Source organism: Eleutherodactylus coqui, chromosome 6, assembly GCF_035609145.1.
Source record: "Eleutherodactylus coqui strain aEleCoq1 chromosome 6, aEleCoq1.hap1, whole genome shotgun sequence".
NCBI lineage: Eukaryota > Metazoa > Chordata > Amphibia > Anura > Eleutherodactylidae > Eleutherodactylus > Eleutherodactylus coqui.
In genome coordinates, this window is record NC_089842.1 from 92,848,340 (window position 1) to 92,871,853 (window position 23,514).

At 42.5% G+C, this 23,514-nt stretch overlaps 1 protein-coding gene across 1 annotated transcript in view; it reads left to right on the forward strand.

The window, feature by feature from the left end:
- NECTIN2 (nectin cell adhesion molecule 2) overlaps positions 1 to 23,514 on the forward strand; it is an 84,843-nt gene that overhangs the window by 55,054 nt on the left and 6,275 nt on the right. Inside the window, exons 6-7 of the mRNA XM_066607179.1 lie at positions 8,319 to 8,463; positions 12,236 to 12,296. Coding sequence (XP_066463276.1) covers positions 8,319 to 8,463; positions 12,236 to 12,296 — 206 coding nt within the window. The remainder of the gene's footprint in view (positions 1 to 8,318; positions 8,464 to 12,235; positions 12,297 to 23,514) is intronic.

A 23,514-nucleotide genomic window follows, 5' to 3' on the forward strand; every position in this document is an offset into this window, starting at 1 on the left:
ACACGAGCTAAAGTTCCCCAGTACTCACTCACTTGGTGCTATGGAGATTTTCTGCTGTCTGCAGCTTGTGGGGCAGTTGCTTCTTAAGCTGTTTGCTGCAAGCATGAAGTGAAGGCATGGCTTCAAAGGGTTTCAGGTCTTGAAAACGACCGCAGGCTTCCCTCAGAGTAGTGGGTACGCAATCAACTCAATGGTGGGCTGCAGGAAGATTCAAGAACTTCTCCAGCAACAGGACAGGGAAGAAAGCCAGCAAGATGGTTGCAGGCTTCTTTTCCCCCTCCTTCTGTCTCTCTACCTAGTCACTGTCCAGCTCCACCTCCTGCACTCAACCTTTTCCCGCCTGCCTCTCGGCACTTTTTTTTTCTGCTGTGACATATCTAAGAGAGTGGGAAATTCTCCAGTCTCCTCCACTCAAGGCTCTCTTCACAAAATCTACTTTGGTTAGCTCCACCCTGACCAGTCAGAGTTGTTTGTGTTTTTTTCATTCTTCTGGTCAGGTGGCCCAATGGCAGTGGAAGGTCCTTTTGCTGCATACAGAAGCTAAATTAACTATTTAATTTCCTATTCAGGCCCCATATTTTGTTTTAAATGGAAGCCTGCATCACTACTCTTGCTAAGGTAGTTAGGACAGTGATACTGGAATTGCATTGTTACATTTACTGTAGTACCACACTTCAGGTCACTGCAGTTATACAGTGTAACGAAGAACTGCATGATGAGACCTGAGGAGGTGGAGATGGAGACTAACAACCCAATGTTTAGCCGGATAGGAACAAGCATTGTGGCTGTAGGCTCAGCCATACTAGGATGGGTTTCTCAAAGGCTGCACGAATGGCAGCCATATTTCTCCATTTCCTAGACAACGTATTTTAACCATGCTATATCTCTGTCATTTTCTGTGCCGGCCTTGCGTAGGGACAGGATCACATGCTGTGGTCTAAGACTTGTAAGGACTGACACTTTCACAAACTGATCATATCTGAGGTGTTCATTTCTCAAGGTGGTATTTTATACTTCAAGAAGAACCTTCTTCATTTAGCTCTAGAAATAGTGTTAATTTATTGGTAAATCTATTTTTTTGCCTGCACTGTCCTTTTAACCCTTTCCAATCCAATTTTTGTATTCTGGTTTTCCTAGGACGCTTACTGTTTTTCTGCTGTTATACAATGGCGCTATCTGCTGGCTAAAGCCAGTACTGCATGAGGTGACAGGTTGGATAGGCTCCATCAGCAGAGAGGCTGGCAATATACAGTAAGAGAACCCCGACGGACGTCTTCCAACATCGGAGCTGTACAGCCTTAAATCATAATGTCTTTAGACGTCAGACAGTGGATTGGAAAGGGTTAAAAGACATTTTAAAGTCTAATTTGTCATGGTCGTCGTCTTGCGGTTTCCTTTTTTTGGTCCAACAGAACCTATTGATGCCTCCATTTGAAACCCGCTGCATACAGAGTTCAGTAGGGGTCCATAGGCTTTTCAGGGGTGCCATATCACAGCTCCATACAACTTGGTGGTTGTACAGAGCTGTGATAAGGCCAGGAGCATGAAACCTATTTTATTGTTTTCCCCTTTCAATCTTCCTCCCTCTGTGCTTTTCAAGTCTTCCTGTTCTTCTGTCCTACTTATTCTTCCTTCTCCTCCTCCTTTTTTTTTTTGTCCTCACACTGCTCCTTCATTACTTCATCTTTTCCGCCTGTCAAGACGCATCTTAAAAGGGTTTATGACAAGTTACAAAAAACACCCAAATTATCTTAATGTGATGGAGAAAGCAAAATCTCCATTCAGTCAAAAGAAATCCCTGGATCAATTATCCATCTCTTGGTGATCTACCATAATAACCTCCGGTTCATGCAACGGAGACCAAAAGCTATTAGCAGTCATTAGAACTACAAATGTCACCTCTCAATATTCTCTTAGTGAATATCAGTGTCTGTTCCGGAGTAAGAATTTCTGATCCATTGCAGAAACTCCTTGGATGGCTGCTTGGTGCCCTCTTAATGTCTATGGTAACTGTTGCCAAGTATACACTGTGCTGCAGGCTCTGGGCCTTTTATAGATCTTTACTTCTGGAAAAAACCATAATTGCTCTAATTTAGCAGAGCTTTGTTGTATCCTTGCCAAATATCTATACAACTAAAAATGCTTTTGTATTGGCAGCACCAACTTGGGAGATGTGCTATTTTATTTTTCATTTTTCTTCTTTGTAACTTGCTCCACCACTAATTGAGCTCTTGCTGTATTTAGAGAGGATTTCATGTTTTAGACGATTAAGAAAAGTTAAGTAGATGGAAATAGCACTTGTTAGAAATGTACTGTGAAGACCACATTTTCTTAGAAAATATAAAATTGACTTTTTTAATGTATCATAATTAGTCAAATGTTTTTGAAATCAATTTAATGTTCATTATGGAACACTGCATGGGCAAGTAGACCTGCTGCAACACAACTATGGATTGTAGTACTGTCCGGTTGTCTCGATGGTGCAGAAAGATTACCTATTGCATTCTTGTCTAGATCCCCAAGCCTTAAAGGGATGGTTCATCCCAGCAATGATCATTCTTGTGCTTTTTCACAGGAACAAGCATTGCTAGTGTAAAAGGACCCATAGGACAGGCTACCAATAGTAAATCAGTAAGAGGTCTTCCATCCTGGACCCATTTTTAATCAGCTGTTCACTGGGCCAATGCTCTTGTGCACTGAGCTGATTTCTGCAGGAAGTGGACAGCTCTGTTCTCACTACAATGGTCAGGCTGCGTACTAAATGTACAGCTCCCATTCATTTCAATAGGAACATTGCCTGTAATACCAAGCCTGGTCACAGTTCTCTGCTTCCTGCCGAATTCAACTTGGTGCATAAGTGCACGTCCCAGGAAACCGCTGATTGGCTGTGTCCTGGGTGATAGAACTCCGCTAATTTACTGTTCATGGCCCTTTCTACAGATAGGTCATCAATAGTTTACCTTGAAAAGGGTTGTGTGCAATTAGAAAAATAAGGCTGCTTTCTTCTAGAAACGGTGCCCCTCTTGGCCATGGGTTACATGTGATACTGCAGCTCATCCTCATTTACCACTTTGACTGCCCACTGTAAATTTACTTCTCTGCTTGCTGGGCTGCAACGTATACTTATGTTCCTCACTTAGTGGGTGATCGCTTTCCCCCTGAGTGGGTGAAACACCTGTTACTAATAGCCTGTAATATGGGTGCCATTATCAGGATCTGATTGGTTCAGGTCCTGGTGATGTCATTCAAGTGATGTAGCCCTGGCTGGTAAAGTTTGTTGTAGTAACAAATGTTTTTTGGCATTTCAGCACTTTAAAAGCCTCCACACACACATTAACCCCAAATTAACCCTTCTATCACAATCATCTGTACTATTTAGTTAGTATAGGTGATTATATAGTGTATGATTTATTTTTGATAACTTATAGGTGTGTTCACACACAGCAGGTTTTGCTGTGGATTGACTTCAATGGTCATGCTATCAGTGCAGGATCTGTGGAAAAATCGAGCATGCCGTGATTTTTTTCTCTCCTCCACTTGCGGAAAGCGCAATTGGTTTCCGTAAGTGTGGAGGAAGAATCAATTTCCCATAGCATGCTATGAGCGCTATTTGCTGCAGATCCAGGGTGCAGACGCCCGCCACAGATTCCGCAGAAAATCTCCGTTAGGAGCCCTAAAACTAAGTTATTCGCCGTTGAAGTGACACATGCTAGATTTCCAAAATTTGGCCTGGTCATTACAGCACAAAAAGGCTTGTTCTTGAAGGGGTTAAGTGAATGCTGCAATACCAGATGTAAGCCATAGACAAAGGTAACAAGGTTTGTGGACGAAAGTAGACATACCTCCTTTAAAACATACCTGCATTTTTATGTGACTTTTCAGAATAATCTGCCTTGTGTACATGAGAAATAACACAACAGTCGTGGCCAAAAGTTTTGAGTGACACAAATTTTGGTTTTCACAATGTTTGCTGCTTTTTTTTAATGTGGCCTTCTTCAGACTATTCGGGATATATGGAGGAATGATTGTGCAGAGAGGAAAAGATGAGCGTTAACATTAGTCCTGTGTCACGCCAACAGTAAAGCATCCTGAGACCCTTCATGTGTGGGGTTGCTTTTCATCCAAGAGGGTGAGATCACTCACAATTTTGCCAAAGAACACTGCCATAAATAAAGAATGGTATCAGAACATCCAAGAGCAACTTCTCCCAACCATCCAGAAGCAATCTGGTGATGAACAATGATGGAGCACCATGTCACAAGGCAAAAGTGAAAACTAAGTGGCTTGGTGAGCAAAACCATTGACATTTTTTTGTCCATGGCCAGGAAACTCCCCAGATCTGAATCCCAGTGAGAACTTGTAGTCAATCCTCAAAAAGCGAGTAGACAAGCAAAAATACATACAATATTGTATTAACTGTTTCTATCATTAGAGTTGCCTGAGGATGCTTAAATGACACGATAGTCAGGGCGAGCTCGGCGTACATTTCACATGGGATCTCTTTTGTCTGATTTGCATTCTCTATTTACAATCTTTGGCATGTAATGTAGGGGCTTCCATGCTGCAATAATGGACCAACTAGCTTTACTCTATACTAAAGTTGCTCCAGTATAAGGACAACCCCCTGAGGCTCCATTGAACTTGAGTCTAGGTCACTGTAGAACTCTCACGCGATCTATCATTGATTTATTTCAGTCCAACGGGAAGGGGGAGAATTTCAGCATCTTGTGACTGTTCTGTAGTCCCCTAAAACGAGCTGAAGTTCAGTATCTATCTCTAGTGACACTATAAAAGTTGACTTTGAATTTTAGGTTTACTATTTCTTTAAGAGCCCATCAAATAACCTTCATAAAAATTTTAAACCTCACATAAAACTTAATGCACTTTAAACAGGACGCATAAGTAAGATCCGATGAGTTGGGATAAATGACGGAGTCTCTGTTTCATAATTTACATAAATGCAGGCAAACGACATTACTGACAATCCCAGCATGAGTCCGTGTCACACTGTTCAACCAAAACTGCTCTTAGAAATCCATTGTGATGAACTTCTCTGATCTCTGGGGAAAAGATGCTCTGCTTTTATATGTGGTAATGTTAATACTGCTCAAGCGTCTCTGTGGTTTGGATGAAAGCCTGAAATATTGTAGCCTATATGATGAATACATCTAAAGATCGGTGCATGGTACAGACATTCTGAACATCATGAGTCACTGTCACCTTTCCTGCACCTTGCTGATTCCATTGATGACTAAGACAGGCAATAGACATAGATATGGGTAGAGGTGCTAGCTCCACATTTCTAGATGTAGCAGAGTTTTTGACATATCATGGAACCAATTTTACGATGAATTCTAGTTTGTGTTGCAGGTTCTCACTATGCACAAAAGATGCATCCACAAAGAGTTAAATACTACATTACGCTTTGCTATACTTGCACTCTTGAACTAAGCTACTTTCTGAAAATGTCCTTCATAATGTTTGTTATGATACAACAAAATACATAGTTGCATCCATTGGGATGTCACTCTTTGGGTGGGAGAAGCATCCCTGCAGTGACAGGCAGAGGAGGACATAGGAACCACATTCTCAGGATTGGTGGGGTCTAAGTAGTAAGCACCCCCCCCCCCCCTCATTGATCAAGTTTATCCCCTATCCTGTAGATGGGGGATAACGTCTAATTCTAGTACACCCCCTTTAATTTTCTCACTGGTATGACATGGAAAAGCTAACCTTAAAATACATAGTCCGAGGCTAAGAAGATGGTGTCATAGTAACCTAGTATGTTAGGCTGAATGAAGACAATGTCCATGTAGTTCAGCTTGTTTCTACTACTATGTTTCCCAAAAATAAGACCCTGTCTTATATTAACTTTTGCCCCAAAAGAGGCACAGGGTCTTCTTTTCGGGGGATGTCTTGTAATACTTACTTAGCAGGTGACGTCTGGGTCCCTGCCATGGCTGTGATTGGTTCATCGAGAGCCGCAGTGATTGGCTAAGCCGTGGTCCTCAAAAAAAAACAATGAGCAATCGCTTGCTGGAGGCGGGGTCTAAAAACCCCTTTACCAGCAAGTAATGTTCTTTCAGCACTGAGAATTGCACGGAAGCCTGCAGGAACTGTGGAGAGCAGTGGGAGGGACACAGACGGTGCCTACCAGGTAAGATTTTTTTTTTTTCATGGAGTGTATCTAGGGCTTATTTTTGGGGTACAGCTTATATTTAAAGGGGCCTCCCACTCCAAAAATCAGAGTAGAGCTTATTTTAAGGGTAGGTCTTATTTTCAAGGTAATATGAAAACTTTTTAAAGTAGTTTTTTCAAGAGGCAACTCCTTTCCATGTACCGTATTAAGTTAGGCAAGAGTTGTAGATGGGGACCCGTCTCTACTAGCCAGAGCGGAGAGCAGGTAGCAATAAGGGGACCTGACCCATGAATGTATTACATGGATGGCCATCTGTGCGACGGGCAAGGATGCAATGCTACATGTACAGTAGCTTCTCCTGGCTTCTAAATGTAAAAAGGGTTGCTCTCATTGACCTTTAGGTATAATGGATTTGCATTGAGTTGTGATTTTATTTTAATTTTTTTCCTGGACAGGGATAAAACATCAATATGCAGAGTTCTACTCTTTGCGGAACTAATATCTTAAAGACATCTGCTGAGACGAGTTCTTTGTGAAGAGCTAAAATCTTGCTAAGTTGCTAATGGGCAGAGCTCAGTCTCTTCTCACCAGCCATATGCCGCTTCTCTTCGGTGCCCATCACTAGTTTAGCTTGCTGATAATTAGCTGGAATAAGAAATGGAATATCTTGATTTGGAGTCAAGAACAATCCTCTTAGCATTACCACCATAGCTGCCAAACTTCTTAGTGCCTTTTTTTGGCTAATCAAGCATGGATTCTTTTTATTTTCTTGCTTATGCTAGGATTCAGGTAACAGGATGTAGCAAACTGTCGTCAAAAAATAAAAATGTATTCCATAAAATTTTATATGTATTGATTTGACACATGATAGTGTTTATTGTAGATATTGATGATAATTATTGTTTTTTAATTGCTCTCCTTTGTGGAGGACTAAGAGGAACTTAACTCCTCTCAAAGGTAAGACAATTCCAAAAGGATGCATGAGTCCCTTAAGTGCACAAGGAATGGCCATGGTTCTGTATACACTCATTTAATAGTCTTGACCAATTTGGCCACCAAGTAACATAAGTTAGGGCATATCAATGAGGTCAAGAGTAGTCCGTTAATGTCAGAAGGCACCTTCATTGGGTTAAGGCTCAAATAGTCATCTTCTTGAATCAAGAGTTCTTATCTAACAAGAAGGTCATATTTCAGTGCCACAGATACAGTATGAAGAATTTGCTCATTCTACTATTCTTTTAGCTTCTGATTAATGAGACCGCTCATCTCTTGTGTTTCTTTAAATGACTATAGGCCAAAGTGCAAGTAAAGATTTCAGATGTCTCCCTTAATACATTCATTTGAAATGGCTGAAGTGATATCTTAAGCTTATGGAGGATGGTGCAGATCAGTAGCTGACCCCTGTACCTCTAATAGCATTTACAATATATCTTGGTAGAGACAATGGAATTGGGCAGAAAAAAAATCAGCTTATCCAGTTACTGTCCACTTCATATTTGTTGTTAGGGACGGTCTGGTCTGGCAGCATCGGCAATTATTGGTGGATCCTACTATTGGGGAGATCCACTTAAGTTGCTTATGGGAAATCTAAGTATAAAACTGGTTATATACATTAAACTGGACAAATTCCTTAATTTTGCCAGAATTGGCTAGTGCTCAAAGAAGCATGGGAAGAACTCCATAATCTCTGATGGAAGATATTGAAGGAAAGCAGGATGGAGTATACTGAATTTCCACAGTGGTTTCCCTCATTGGTGTTCCTCTCTTTTCCAATGAAAGGAAATGAACTTGTATGCTCAGCCAAGATGAGCGTGACTATTTATGGGGAAGTTGGGTGATATTGGTCGGCAGAAATCTGATCTCAACAGAGAATCCTTTTTAAAGTGTGCTAACTGATGGTCATATAAAAACTATTGTATAACAATCTTATGCTTTTTTTGTCTAGCAGTTGCACTCTAGTATAAGGCTTGGTCAGGAGATCTTACCATTTGGATGTTACAGACAAATGCCATGTGAAAAGGTTTATGTATGTGATTCATAATGTAATTTACGACCCACGCAACTGCAGTCTAGCCATCTCATATCATTATATATATGGGTAGAGTATAATCTCGACTGTCGCTATACTACTAGATTCAAACTCCTCGTCGTCACCAATCTCTCATCTTCATTCACACAGCGAAACCAAACACATCTGGAGCCGGTACTACAGGTGGCATCATTGGGGGAATCATAGCTGGTATAGTTGGTGTAGCAGTAGCTACCACAGTGGCAATGATCTGCCGACAACAGCGAAGAAATGAGACTGCCAAAGATGAGGAAGAGTAAGTGCAAACAGTTGATCTTGTGTTTTTATATTTTTGTTCTTCAGCACTGAGATGTATCATGAGGTGGTTGTTGCATTCATCTGCCCCTATGTCTTCCACCATGTACATTTTGCTAGAGTTTTTAAGAAGCTACTGTATACCCTATAGAAATAAAATTTTAGACGTTCCTAGGGACGTTGATTGGTTGATTGTAGTCATTCCCGTAGAGGAAAGGAGGTAGGATGGTCGTCTGTAGGGATTAAAAAAAAAAAGTCTCAAGATTTGTTCTGCCTGACTTCCGCTGGTATATTGAACTGTAATGGGTTATCACAGTAGGGTGTAGTCATTCAATCAGGTAGATGGATGATTCTTCTGAGTAGAATGTTGGGATATGGTATCTACAGTATAACTTGTACAGTAGTACTAGCTTTAAAAATGCCCCCAATAGAATACTGAAAAAACCTTTAAGGCAGTTAACACTACATACGGCAAGGACCCACCACTTTCTACTGGCCACAAAACCAGAAGGCCTCCAATTATAATCATATCATACAGCTATAAAGATAGTCAAGCCATTCACAAGGTTTTATTTTCCCCCACTAATTACCATATTACTATAGCTACAACCTCTTTGTTGGGACTTCCCTTTGGGAGCCACCTTACCTTCAGTTTCACTGTGGTCATCCTAGTAGTTTTAGGCTAGGAGTGGATGCTACCACTGGTACAAGTGTAGACGTCCGTCATTTTAGACAGAGGTTATACAATGCTAGGATCTTTTGTTATGGTTAACCATAAGATGCCTGCTGACGCATGAGAAATTCAAGCGGTTGGATGTATTCCCAGATATTTAGAGAGCCCATATATCATTTGCTTAAGAACCACCATCATAATCTATTTGCTTGTAGCAAGGGTTTCATTGGATAACATGGTTCCAGTTTGTCAGCCAGAATTAATGCAAGTTTGCTGAAAGTATTAGCATCAACTAATTGAATAGTAGTAAATTCTAAATTGCTTACAAACCGTATCTGATTTATATGTCAAGCTCCTGTAGGCACAAACTTCTTTCTGGTAACATATCTGCAACTGTAAATGTAACAGACATAGGGCCAGCGCTCCTTGGATACAACGTATACCAAAGAAAATGAAGTACAGTACCACTGAATATCCTTTTTTTTCCATTGTTCGGAGCAGAAAACTAGGTCTTATTTCTTGAATGGAGACTAGAGCACAAACTGCTTGGGTTTCTACTAGAGATGAGCAAGCATACTCGCTAAGGACAATTACTCGAGCGAGCATTGTCCTTAGCGAATACCTGCCCGTTTGGAAGAAAAGATTCGGGTGCCGGCGGGGAGCGGCGGGGGAGAGCAGGGGGGAACGGAGGGGAGATCTCTCTCTACCTGCTCACTCCCGCTCGCCCATGCCGGCACCCAAATATTTTCTTCCGAGCGGGCAGGTACTCGCTAAGGACAATACTCGCTCAAGTAATTGTCCTTAGCGAGTATGCTCGCTCATCTCTAGTTTCTACTAATCCATCGGAGTACTAGGAGATGCTGAAATACTCTTCTCACTTTCTCTTTTCTAAAATGGCTCTCCCGCTCAAGTCCCCTACTTTTATAGCCCTACTCCCCTTAATTAACATATCCTGCTCTCCACCAATCCCTGTCTACCCCCATTGTCACCTCCTCCCCCATCCCTTCTATCTACTCCTAATGCCTAGCCACCCTGTCATGTAGGGCCCCCTGTGCCCCCTGTACTTTGTCGATTGCACATCTCATGTAAATTGCAGTTGTGCTTCTGACAGTTTGGCTCCCGTACAGTTTCATCACTGTCGTTCCTCCCCCATACATTCTGAATCAGCCTGTGTGCATTTCAGTTAAAGGACTACCAATCTTGTTGATTAATGCTCGTCATTGTGCTGTTATCAGACGGTGTAAAAGGACCTTTTAGGTGTTGATGATACAAGTTTATCTTTACAATGCTGAATGTACTTTATTTGCATATACATCTTCATCCTCCTACCAACTAGTGACAAGGTAAAGTTTCAGGGCTGGAGTCCCAATTTCCTCCTTTGGTGATCAATGATGGTTCTAGAAGTTACAGTAGAGGTCAGAAAATGCAGATCTAGCTTTATTTATATAGCGAGCTTACATACTACAGATAATGGGGTGATACAGAAGGTAAAGGGGCTGGAGATGTGCACGGTATGGCGAGGTGGAGAGTGAGGGATGCTATACACATAAATAAAGGTCAGACATAAGCCGTGTGGTGGCTGAATCAATATGACTGCAGGGGCGGTTGATTACGGCTAGCAGAGGTTGCAGTCAGTGGGACAGGCAGCATGTTATCAGCGGGTGTACAGAGGGGTTTGGTTTACGGGATACGGAAGAGGTGCGTTTTTAGTGCACGCCTGAAGTTTTGTGTGTCAGGGATTGCCCGGATAGTTTTAGGGAAGCGCATTCCAGAGGACAGGTGCTTCTCGGGAGAAGTCTTGGAGCCGGGAGTGAGGTTCGAATTAAAGGGGCACTCACTCTGATTTCGTTAGCGGAGTGCTGGGTGCTGGATTAAGATAACAGCATATTTGAGTTACATGCCATAACGGGGTATGGTAGTAAAACCAATATTTGTCCACATCCATTAGATGCCTATTCCCTAAATCTGACTATCAGTAGGACCTTTTTAACCAATCACCATTTTCCCCTGTGCAAAGCTGGTATCTGAGCTTTTAATCTTCAGTCTTAATTAAAGGGGTTTTCTCCCTTTTTTTCTATTGATAACCTATCCTCTTTGCAGGTCATCAATAGATGATTGCCAGGCATCTGCCACTTGAGATTCCCGACAATCTGCTGATTTCTGGCGCCACTGTCTTTTCAGACAGCACAGAAAGCGCTGATCATAGAACAGTGGCCTGAATTGGTATTGCAAGTGCAGCTTCTTAGCAGTGGACTCCACCAATGTATTGATAAGAATAAGTCATTAATAGAAAAACGTGGAAGAACCCCTTGATTCTCTATGTGCATACTAAATGACGGTTAGGTTCACACCACATTTTGGTTATAAGTACGAAGATGAAGGGACAAAAAAATAGTGTATTTTTTTAAAGTGAAGTTTTTTTCCTTCAAATGGAACTACCCAAGTGAATGCAATTGGATGCTGCATACAATCCATCTGCACATTGACCTTGAAAAAAAAAATGGAACGTGCAGTTCTCCTTTCTTTAACAATAATGTAACAGGCTACTCTAATAAGCACATTGAGAAACCTTCAGTGGATGTACAGTATAACCAGACAAACAGTTGTAGGAAGGGCGCCCTTTCCTACTGAAACATGTGAGAACACGATGTAATTTTCTGTAAATTTTTGGGAAGAAAACTGTCTCTCTAGTGCCACCTATAGGTGGCTACATTTCTTATGTCAATCCTTGATGGTAACAGCCCTACACTACATCTTCATGGAAAGTCTGATTGTCCATTCACCTTGTACAGCAGATGCCACGGAGTCCACGTGAGGTGCTCTCCTTCCCATACCCCCTTCACTTTTCTTAAATCCATCCCTTCACTTCTCTTTTCAGTTTCTCTATTTGTATGTCAGTGTTATATATTATATTATGTTCTGTACTCTATAACTTGACAGTCCTCCCTACCTAGTTCTGCAAATTGTATTTATTTAATTTGCCTAAAATGCAATAATTTATTATGTTTGTTTGCTCCTATCCGGTCTTTTCTGTGTGCTCTCTAATTGATTATTTCCTGTTATACTTCGTGGACCTCACCATTATTTTATTTCCTATTAGGATAGATGGACCACCTACATATAAACCTCCACCTCCATCCTTAAAGCTGCAGACGGAACCGGTAAAGTATTTATGTATATACGCATTCTGATTCACAAAACACATTGACAAAAATGCTCAAGGTACTTGCCGTTTAACAGTAATCCTCTCTCCTATTAATCCCCCATCCCATATGGTGTAGTGGGAGTCACCTCCTAGGATGACATCTGTGTCCTCCTGTATAACATGTGCTTTTCAGTAAACAAGTGCTTTCCTAATAGATATTACATACTATATGAATCCTAGATAATTGTAATCTCCCCTCGTTGTGTTTTTTTTAATACAGCATTCATCGTTTTAGAGTGCACATTTTTTTCATGCTGAATGGAGAAAGGATAAAATAATTTTTTGTATATAGGTAGAAAAAATTATATCTATCGAGCACAAACCAGGTTTATTAAACTTTTTTTTTTTAACTTGGCAACCTAGTGAGAATTGAATATTTTTGACTCGTACAATACACTGTAATGTTTTCGGATTGCAGTGTATTGCATGTGCAGTATGCTCCGAAAGGGAATATATTGACAGTTCTGGGGGCCTTCATTAGACCACAGTCTATCATGTCAATCTCACAAATACTCGCAATTCTGTTGCAGGAGATTGGTGTGAACAAGTGAAAAAGGTAGCCACCCCCTGCCTAGCTGCTGAGGTGCCACGGTTGCAATTGACCATGGCATTGGAGGGGTTACACAGCCGCTGTAGGTGGATGCTGTCTGTATAAGGGTGACTACCCACTACAGTTTTTTTTTTTTTTCAATGCAAAATTCGCAGTGTTTTTTCCTGCAGGGGTCTATGGGACTTGTAATGCTAAAATCGCTATCGCGCAAAATCGCACTTTAACGCAAAATCGCGATTTTGCGCGATCGTGATTTTAACATTACAAGTTCCATAGACCACTGCAGAAAAAAAAATGCTACGAATTTTGCAGTGAAAAAAAACTGTAGTGGGTAGTCACCCTAACACAGCTTGTTCCTAACTCATATGGAGTGGGATCAGCTCCTGGGCCTGCAGCATATTGGACCACTGCACATCTGCTGTTGATGTTGCTAAGGGGTTAAAGAAAATCTGTCATCAGGGAAATCTCTTTATAACAAGGCCATGATCATGGCTGAAAATGATGACCCCTGTCCACATACTATATGAATCTGGCCCTACACATTAAATAAAAGTTGGATGAAATCGGTAGAATCTGCTGCCTATCTTAATGCTTGTTGGGCAAAAAGGACCAGGCATGTTGGATTTCAACATGCCTGCACCTTTGTACCCACAGCAGACAAGCCACTGCCAAATTTGTCTGGCAGTGGCTTATTCCTCTCACTCCTTTGAAAAAAAAACAAAAAAAAAACATGCACACTTGACTATGGTTGAGACATGAGGAATAGCTGGGATTCAAATGAGTGTATAGATGACTGCTATCTCAAGTGTATTGCTAGCTTTAGACCTATTTATAAGCCTATGTTATAGGGCTAACCCTGCTTAAGACCCCATCTGTTAGTTGGAGCAAACGGCCATTGTGTTGAAAAAAAAAAAAGGGAAGGTTTTGCGCTGGCATACGATGTGCTGCCATGTATTACATGCATTGCCAAATATTTTAAAGGGAACTGTGCCTGTGCCAACAGCTTCCCTTGGTATAAACATTTAATCTACCTATTTGATAAGTGAAATGGTTATTATAGAAGCAAGAATTTTGCTAGATTTTAACTTTTTTTGAAAATAAACAATTTTGCATAGAATTAGCAGGAAAGAAAGAATCAGGAATCAGCATTGAAAAAAATTGAATACATAGGGATAATTACAGAATTCCTAAGTGCTCACATATTATATAGAAAGTAAAACAAATGGAACAAGAGTGGCAATGGGAAATACAACACCTTTCAATCCAAAAAATAGCAACTAAAATATATATATATATATTTTATTTTTTTTAGATTTTAATATTGTAGAACACTGACAGTAAAGTTGTCCACACACTTGCATAAGCTGTTGGAGTATAAGGAGGTACCATAAGAGAGAGGGGTCAACCTCTAGGGATATCTATGAAAAGGGGGGCTCGCACACCAGGAAATATGACTCGTATATTGGAATACTATTCTGTACCCCATCCAATAAAGGAGACCATAACTTTTTACTCGGTTGAAAAGGCCAAGGCAGGTTTATTTATCAAAAGCCAAACCAACATTTTCAAGCATTGCTCAACAAGTCAACTGACAGCCCCCTATTTAAACTGGCACACAAGTTACTCTAACTGTGCTTTAACTACTGGAGGTTGCCCTTATGCTCCACCGCAGCCCATGACCTAGGTGAGCATGCACATCTAGGCTCCCTCATCCCCCCCTATATCTCCAGCTTCCCAGGGCTATCTATACCTGCCACAAGCCAGGTGTGTGACCCCCCCCTCTTGCAGATTGTGCTACGCCAACATGACAAAGTCATTCTCAATACCAATAACTTCGTTTTTAGGCTGTCCAGAGCTTCGCAGTATTTAGTTTCTTGTCAACTTTACTTGAACTTATAGCACAATATAAATCTGCCAAACTGGAAACCATCCTTAGGCCTGATTAGGCCTGCAAATGATCAGCCTTTTTTCAGCTCTTTGCAACTTTTGGCCACATAAAGTGTTGAACTAATTGCTTAATTTAGGTGATACTCAAGAGGTATTGTAGCTTTATCAATTGGTTATGCCTAATTATTAGTCAATGCATCTGAGAAGAAAACAATGAGAAACACTCAAGTGATGTTTCCAAGCTATTCTGTTTTATTGTGCAAGAGGTTATATGCAAAGTAAACAAAGTCTACAGCATGTGTGATACTTCTCTTTTTGCAAAACATTACAAAGGTTAATTATGACAAGGCTGCATTCTCAGCATCTGAGTGCCTGTTAGTGAAATTACATCTACAAGACATGTTTTTTGTACACGACAATACTGCATAAAATATAATTTAATACTTACACGTAGAGTACAGTCACTTGTGGCAACAAATTTGCAGAACATTAACTTCTGACAGGGAGACACTATACTTGCTACATATGCACATTGCTGTGATTCTTGGAGTGAATATTTAAAAGAACATGGCTCACTTTCACTTTACCCACTCTGATGTTAGTTGGTAGCTTTCTTCAACCCCGCTGTCTCAGACCCTCTGTTGTTACAGTCTTGGTATCCTTTAGCTCTCGCAATGTTTCAGAAGTCTTTCAGTCATGGTATCAGTTCCACCCTTTGCTCCACACCAGTGAAACTTGAGGGTTTATGAAAGGGGTATGCCCATAGTGGTTATGGCAATCACTATGACTCTTGGTTACATGGAATCACTCTCATAACTAAATATGGATCATCACTATCGCTCTTAGCAGTGTTACTATCACCCGACTCCACCCTTGGTAGTGACTTCCTGCCAAGGGTGGAGTCAGGCGACAATAACACTATTTAAAGTTTAAATATACTACTAATGCTCATGTGAGTGTGCTCATCGTGGTTTATGACCTTGCATGCTCATGTTGCCTGAATATACCCATTGGGTACCCATCCAATACGGTGTCTAAGGACTTAACTCTCCATGCCATATTGGTTAACGCATGAATTACCAAACCCTCTGAGAGCCAATGACTGCAAATACAGGGAAGCAGGTCCCCATTGCACAACAGCTCTTGAAGGAAGGGAGAAAAACATTTTGTTAAAGCAGAAATCTTTTCCTATAAAACAAACCATAAATAACATAGATCTACTAAAGCAACCCTCCAGCTCTGGAGAAACTAAGATGGCCACGCCACTTTTCTGACTACCTAATGCACAATGTGTATTAGCATGCATTGATAGTCTAAGCCACTGCATACTGATCTAACTGGCCAGCACAGCTCATGTGGGCATCATCCCTTAATCATAGTAGGTGTAGTATGACTAATGATGCATACTAATGGGCAGTGTGCATCAGATACTTTATTGCACATGGTTACCTGTAGGAGGCACCACCACTCCCTTTCAGGCCCAAGATTGACCTTACACATTAAGGTGCATTTACACCACAAAGATGATCGCTCAAAAGATGGCTTTTGAGCGATCATTTTACATAAACTACTTCTTGGTACTAATGCCTATTGGTACCAAGTAGTAGTGTGTGAGCCGCAGGGAGCTGTATTCAGGGAACAGACCTCCCGCTGTTCACTGATTACTTTCGCTTTGTTCTGCTTGTTGGGCTGACAGCTGAGAAAAACTGAGGCAAAGCTTATCAGCTGCTCTCCCCCGGCAGAACACAGCGTGCGGTACTGCTTATTAGCTGTTCTGCTGAACTATGGTTTGCAGCAGGACTAAAATTCATTATTCGGCCGGACAGTGAAAGATGGGCATATTTACACCCAATGATTATTGCTCAAAAGATGGCTTTTGAGCGAATTTTGAGCGATAATCGTTGTGTCTAAATGCGCCTTTACATAGCTACCGACTGAATGCTTGTTCGACTGATTGGTTTCTCTTCCAACATCCCCATACACATGCACTCTTGGTTTGGCCAAGCATGCATGTATTCTGAATGTAGAGAAGGAAAAAAGCTGCTGTCAGACATCACTGGCGGTGGCTTAGCTCCCTAAAAACAAAATGATTGGGCAGTTGAGTCCAAGCAGACATCAGGGGAAAGTTGGGAGGCCCCCCCATACACATTATATTATTGGTGGGTTTAGTTGATATGCATTTAATGTGTGTGGTCAGCTTAACGCTTGTCAGCTATTGCTCCATCATACAAGCATGTATAATGTGTTTCAATGGGAGAAAGAAATAGGTGGCCGCCAGACAACAAAGTGCAATGTGCCTGATCCTGCTTTCTCCTGGCATCTCGTAATGGGGGAAAATTGGGACACTCCTATACATATTCCTGCCAAAATTGACTTTAAGGGTGGTTTTACGTGGGATTTTTTTTTTCAGTTTTCACCTGTCTGCCGGATGGGTGAAAACTAATAAATCGCTGTGGGTCTGATCGCTGGGACCAACCACTGATCCCAAGAATGGGAGACCCATGCCCCGCCCCGCCCCACCCCACCCCACCCCCAATTCACGTTTCATCTCAAATAGGAGACTTTATCTGCCTGCACCATTGAGAGGAATGGAACCACTGCTGTACATTACACTATAGAAATAGGGGACTGTAACTTGAACTGTGAAATATGGGGGAACACTTGGCCGTTCCACACTTGGCCGTTCCACACTTGGCCGTTCCACAGTTGGCCATGATTACACTAAATGATTATTATTCTGCGATTAATTGAACAATCACCGTTCCGTATAAAAGGGCTCTTAGCTGCTTGATTGCTCAAAATGACTGTTACTAAGAACAATAGACCACAGTGAAGTTCAGTACAGCAAATACAGATAAGACCGACCTTAGGTGTAGAACCCTGGGAGCTTGAAGAGGGAAGAGAAAAGTGACTTCACAACAGTGTGTTGTGAATGTTACCTTGATATAAGAACCCAGCAGCAATGGGAATGAAAGCAAACAAAGACTCCATTTAACCTTGTGAGTCGTAAAGAAGACGAAATAAAAAAAAGGTTGCGCCACTCATGTTGGCACTAACGCTGGAGAGCAGCCTTGAGATGTTTATCGTAGAACATAGACAAGTGAAGTCTTACTGTTGTTGTTCCTCTGGGAAATAAGTGAAGTAAAGTACATATAATGGCTAACGGCAATGCTGGGAATTTTTATGCATTTATAGTGGATAAACTGGTCTGGGCCAGTGCTGGGTTTATAGCAGAGCTGGTCATACGAGTCGTCTTCACTGATCCAACTATAGAATGTTTATGGGGCCTGGCAGACGAGACCCTAGATGTCTACTGTCAAGGATAGTCCAAGTAGGATTGTTACCTCTTTCTTCTGCAGAGATTAGCCAGCAACATGTAATTATTGTGAAGTGAAATTAAAATGGATTCTTTCGAGAAGCATAACTTAACCCCTTAGTGACGGCCCATACACCTTTTTACGGACCTCACTAATGGGCTTTTAACCTGTACATATATCGGTTTACGCTTATTTATACGAATCAGAAACACGCGGGGGCGTTTTGTGCAATGCAATGCGCACAAAATTTGCATGAATATGAAATACATTCGCAGCATGGTGTATTTTTTGGCATTTTCGCAGAAGGCATGACCCGTTTACTGTGGGATCTTGGGGAAGAAAATACAGTAATTACATGTTGCACACCTATCTTGGCAGCAGAAAGGAGGAGTAAGACTTCACTTGTCTATGTTCTATGATAAACATCTCAAGGCTGCTCTCCAGCATGCCATTCCATGCGATGTGCGTGTGAGTGTGATGCTACTTTTCCCATTGAAGGCTGTTGGAAACACTTGTGGTCCTTTCACACGTGTGAAGACTGAAATTTCACAGATTTTTAATCAAAAATGCATCACATTACTGTGAAAATTGAATGTATACGCAGCAGAATAGAACATGCTGCGTTCTTTTTTGCACTCGCGTATTATGCAATTCCGACACGTTAATGTGCCTTCGAGTTACCGCGTTAACGTGCCTTCGAGTTAGGGCGTACAGAGCCTGCGTAATACGTGGTAAATATACATCTATGTGAGCCCGGCCTAATATAGAGTAAACTATACAGCCAGCTCATGGTGCAGCCCACCCGCTGTGTGAGGTATAGTGGGCTCCGCACAGTCCTGTCCGGTCAGTCCTTTAACCCTTTCTGCATGAGAGGGTCGGCTGCCATAAGTGGAGCAACAAGCTGCAGAAATGGGTTAAAAAGACTGACCGGAGTTGGGATTCACGGAGAAGTTAACATGACTGCAGGCAGATTTAGGGAGGGGGATGTTTGCATCCTCTATAGTGACTACAACTTTAAGGTTTATACTTCTACATTAATACTGTTGATGACCTATCCTCAGGACAGATAATCAGTAGTTCATTGACGAGGGTTTACCTCTTGAAACCCCCTTATCGACCAGCTGATCAGGCGCTGCTATACACAGTGGGTCGATGAAGAAGCTGACCCTTGCTTGTAACTACAGTTGCAGCACCCATTAATTTTAATGAGAGCTACGCTTGCAGTTACAGGCTCTGGCCACTACACAGGGGTTGGAGCTAACTGCTTCCGCTCTATACTCCTGTGTGTAGTGGCGCAGAACGCGGGCGCCCGATCAGCAAGGGTACCGAGCAGTGGACCCCAGCTGCTCAACTATTGATGACATATCCTGTGAATACGCCCGCATAAGTATTTATTAAGCAGACCTACACATTCAAAATGTTGCATGTAAAGGAGGAATAAAGTTCTGCTTTATCTTTTGCACCTGACATGCTGTCGCACTGACTCGCTTCTTGGCTGATATGGATCTGTGAATTCTGGATTCTGGTGGCTTTGCATGGGGAGTCCCAACATTTGGTGAATTGGATGTGCTGTGGACTAAATGCAATCTTTTTTTTTAATATCCTGATAAGTCAATAGTATTTTGTTGGAAACCCCCCTTTAAAGCTCTGCTGCGAAGCAAACCTCCTTGTTCTGCTCTGTCTTTATGGTAACTTGACCTATGTGTCCTGTAGGTCTTTTTAACCCCAACGAGTAGTCTGGGTTGCCAACTGTTCTACTGCTGACAGATTCTTTCACTACTGATAACCCCTTTAATTTTGGAGCTCTTGTGATTCAATGGCATTTCATGGTGGGCGTGATATGGGGCGTGATCTCTAAAAATAGGCAGGACATATGTCTGTGAAAATTATGGGCCATCTGTGATTTTTGGTCCTGCTGTCCAGAAAATTTTGAAAAGGAAGTTGGCAAGCCTGTCGACTGGTTTCTCCAGCAGTGATGACAAGCAGCACCTGATATAACATTTGAAGCACGTCACGCAATCTAAACAAATTTTCATCAGTCAGAAATGATCATTTTGTTTCTATAGACGTCTTGATTATCAGTTCAAGAGTTAATTATAGGTAATTTTGGCTGTTCTATCTTTTCCATAAATAGACAGAGCGCACACAAGTAAAAAATTGGTCAATTAAAGCTAAAGCTGACTGCAATACTGAGCACCCCAAGTGAAGCAGATTTTGGAGCAGATCACTTGCTTCTGGGGTCTATACATTTTGGGGTTTAATTCAGAAGTAACTCATCATGCCTTATCTATGATGGGATGTGTTTGAGCAATAAGTACAGCACAGGCTATTATGCAGTTAGAGGACATGTTAGCTCTACTGACGTGTCTTGTTTTAGTAAATACTTGCATTCTCTATGAAGTAACAATTCTGGAGCATCTTTTCTCAATGTGCTGTTCTGATGTTCCTCCTGGAAATGTGTGAATAAATTGATGACTGGGCATTGCAATTCCCCTTGTCAAACAGGTGTGTCCCTACACAATCTGGGACTGATTGGTCAGCGTCAGATTGTGTAGGGACACCTCCCAACTGGAAATGCCTTGTTGTCAATTTATTCATAAATTTTTAAGAGGATTAATAGAGGAAGGATACAATACATAGTTCTAAGGAAAGCTGCACCAGCATTGTCATTTCATCAAGTAGCTACTAAATTTGACATGTCAGCAATGATGTTAGTGTACTGTAATGTGGACTCCAGGGTGTCCACGGTAGATTGATTAGGTCCGCATAGGAAGTGGGAGGCGATAAGTAGAGTGAAGTTGGCAGCTGTGAAGCTAGCTAGAGTCCAGAGGAACAACAGAGTGAAGGCTCTTTCCCACGAGCATTTATCAACCGATGCTTTGACGGCCGGCTGGTATACGCCATCATCTGGGGCGTAGAAGCTCGTGAGCGGGCGCACAAATTTAACGTTTGTGTGCCTGTTCACACAGCATTGGCCACGGCGCATTGGCCAAGGTCACCATTCCGTCGCCCCTTACCCCTCCCTCCCCCTTGCAAGCTCACCTCTGCTCTCCTCCCGCTCATTTTTTACAAAAGGGAGTGGCAGAAGGGGGTGGGGCTAAGCACCATCCCGCCTTCTCCCATTGATGGGTATGGACAAGGGGCGGACAGAGGTGGGAAATTAGCTCCATCTATGTCCGGCCTCTTGTCCGCAGCCAGCAATAGGAGGAGGCGGCGGGACGGGCCTGCACTTGGCTCCGCCCCGTCCCCTCCCATTGCAAAGAATGAGCGGGGAGGAGAGCAGAGGTGAGCCTGCATGGGGGAAGGAGAGCAGAGGGAGGGAGTTTAGCAGCGTGGAACCCATGCAGTGGCCGACGTATTCCAGCCCAAAAGATAGATCCAGGGCTATCTTTAGGGTCCGATGTAAAAACGCCCGTGAAAACGGCCAGCTGATATACGCTCATGGGAAAGAAGCCTGAAGCTGTGAAGTCAGTCTGGAGATGAGAACAGTAGAGGGTGTTGTCACATTCACTTGGAGTCTAAAAGCAGCAGTAGTCAAAGTGGGATCCTGGAGTCACGAGGGAAAACATGATGGACTTGTAATCTAGGCACAGAGCATCTGCGGTCCGCCATCAACACTGAACCAAGTTGAGTTACCTATTATCAGAGTTTCCAGAGTCAAAACAACAGCAGAGTGAGCCGCAACCTCATCCCTGATTAACGCAGTAAGGCCACATTCTAAAATTAGGGCATCTGATGCAAAGAGAGGCTGATTACAGAGGGAAGATGAGACAAGCCCCATGAGAATTGTTGTGGACTTCAGCTATGTCTTTCAGACCTTTGCCCCGAGTACCATCCTACAGTAGTCCCTTACAAAGAACTATTGCATTTACAGGGACTGAGTTACTTCCAGGTGTCCCTGTTGCACCTCTCATTGAAGGTAGTTGAGACCAGTGTTGGGTATCTATATTGCAGTTGTCACTGTTGAAGTTTAATTGAAAATCCTCTTGAGTAAAGAAAGAGTTAAAGGGGTTGTCCCGCGCCGAAACAGGGTTTGTTTTTTTTTCAACCCCCCCCCCCCCCCCCCCCCCCGTTCGGCGCGAGACAACCCCGATGCAGGGGTTAAAAAAGAACACCGGACAGCGCTTACCTGAATCCCCGCGCTCCGGTGACTTCTTACTTACCCGGTGAAGATGGCCGCCGGCATCTTCTCCCTCGGTGGACCGCAGGGCTTCTGTGCGGTCCATTGCCGATTCCAGCCTCCTGATTGGCTGGAATCGGCACGTGACAGGGCGGAGCTACACGGAGCTACACGGAGCCCCATTCAGAAAAGCAGAAGACCCGGACTGCGCAAGCGCGTCTAATTTGGCCATTAGACGGCGAAAATTAGACGGCAACCATGGAGACAAGGACGCCAGCAACGGAGCAGGTAAGTGAATAACTTCTGATAACTTCTGTATGGCTCATAATTAATGCACAATGTACATTACAAAGTGCATTAATATGGCCATACAGAAGTGTATAGACCCACTTGCTGCCGCGGGACAACCCCTTTAACTGCATAGATTGTTCATGTCTGTTTGTGTCTCTCTCATCCTGCACCTTTCAAATTATCTTCTTAAAAGTGCAAATGAGCTGCCTAGAGGTAGGGTTGGCCCAAGGCACCATTATACAAGGCAGGAGTAGAGTCTAGGTTTTTTTTAACGGGGAAGAAGACCTAATTACACTATAGGTGTTCAGATTCCCACATGGGGATAGTTTCAGATTGCTTTATTTTATGAAGGTCACCTTTAAACTATGTGTATAGTAAGTTAGGAGTACAACTTGGCCGAGCATGTATGTACATTTTATTGGGGAAAAGGCAATTAGCCACTGCTAGATCCTTCTGACCGCACTCAAAGGGAATGTGTCATCAGAAAATGACCTATTATATAAATCACATTTTGTTTGGTCACAATTAGAGATGAGCTAGCATACTTGCTAAGGACAATTGCTCAAGCGAGCATTGTCCTTAGAGAGTACCTGCCCGCTCGGAAGAAAAGGTTCGGGTGCCGACGGGGAGCGGCAGGGGAGAGCAGGGGGGAACGGAGGGGAGATCTCTCTCTCCCTCTCTCCCCCCTGCTCACTCCCGCAACTAACCGCTCACCCGCGCCGGCACCCGAACCTTTTCTTCCGAGCGGGCAGGTACTCACTAAGGACAATGCTCGCTCGAGTAATTGTCCTTAGCGAGTATGCTCGCTCATTTCTAGTCATAATCTATATATTTTTTAAAAATCCTAAAATCCTGCATTTTTTCCCCACTGACCACAGAGCCTAATGTTAGTCTGTCACTCCCTGATCTGTAAAGAAAGCTTTGCAGCCATCGTCTCACCAACATCACAGCAGTATTACACTTAGAGCTAACACCTATATGTAGATAGCACAGGATCCACCATTCACGA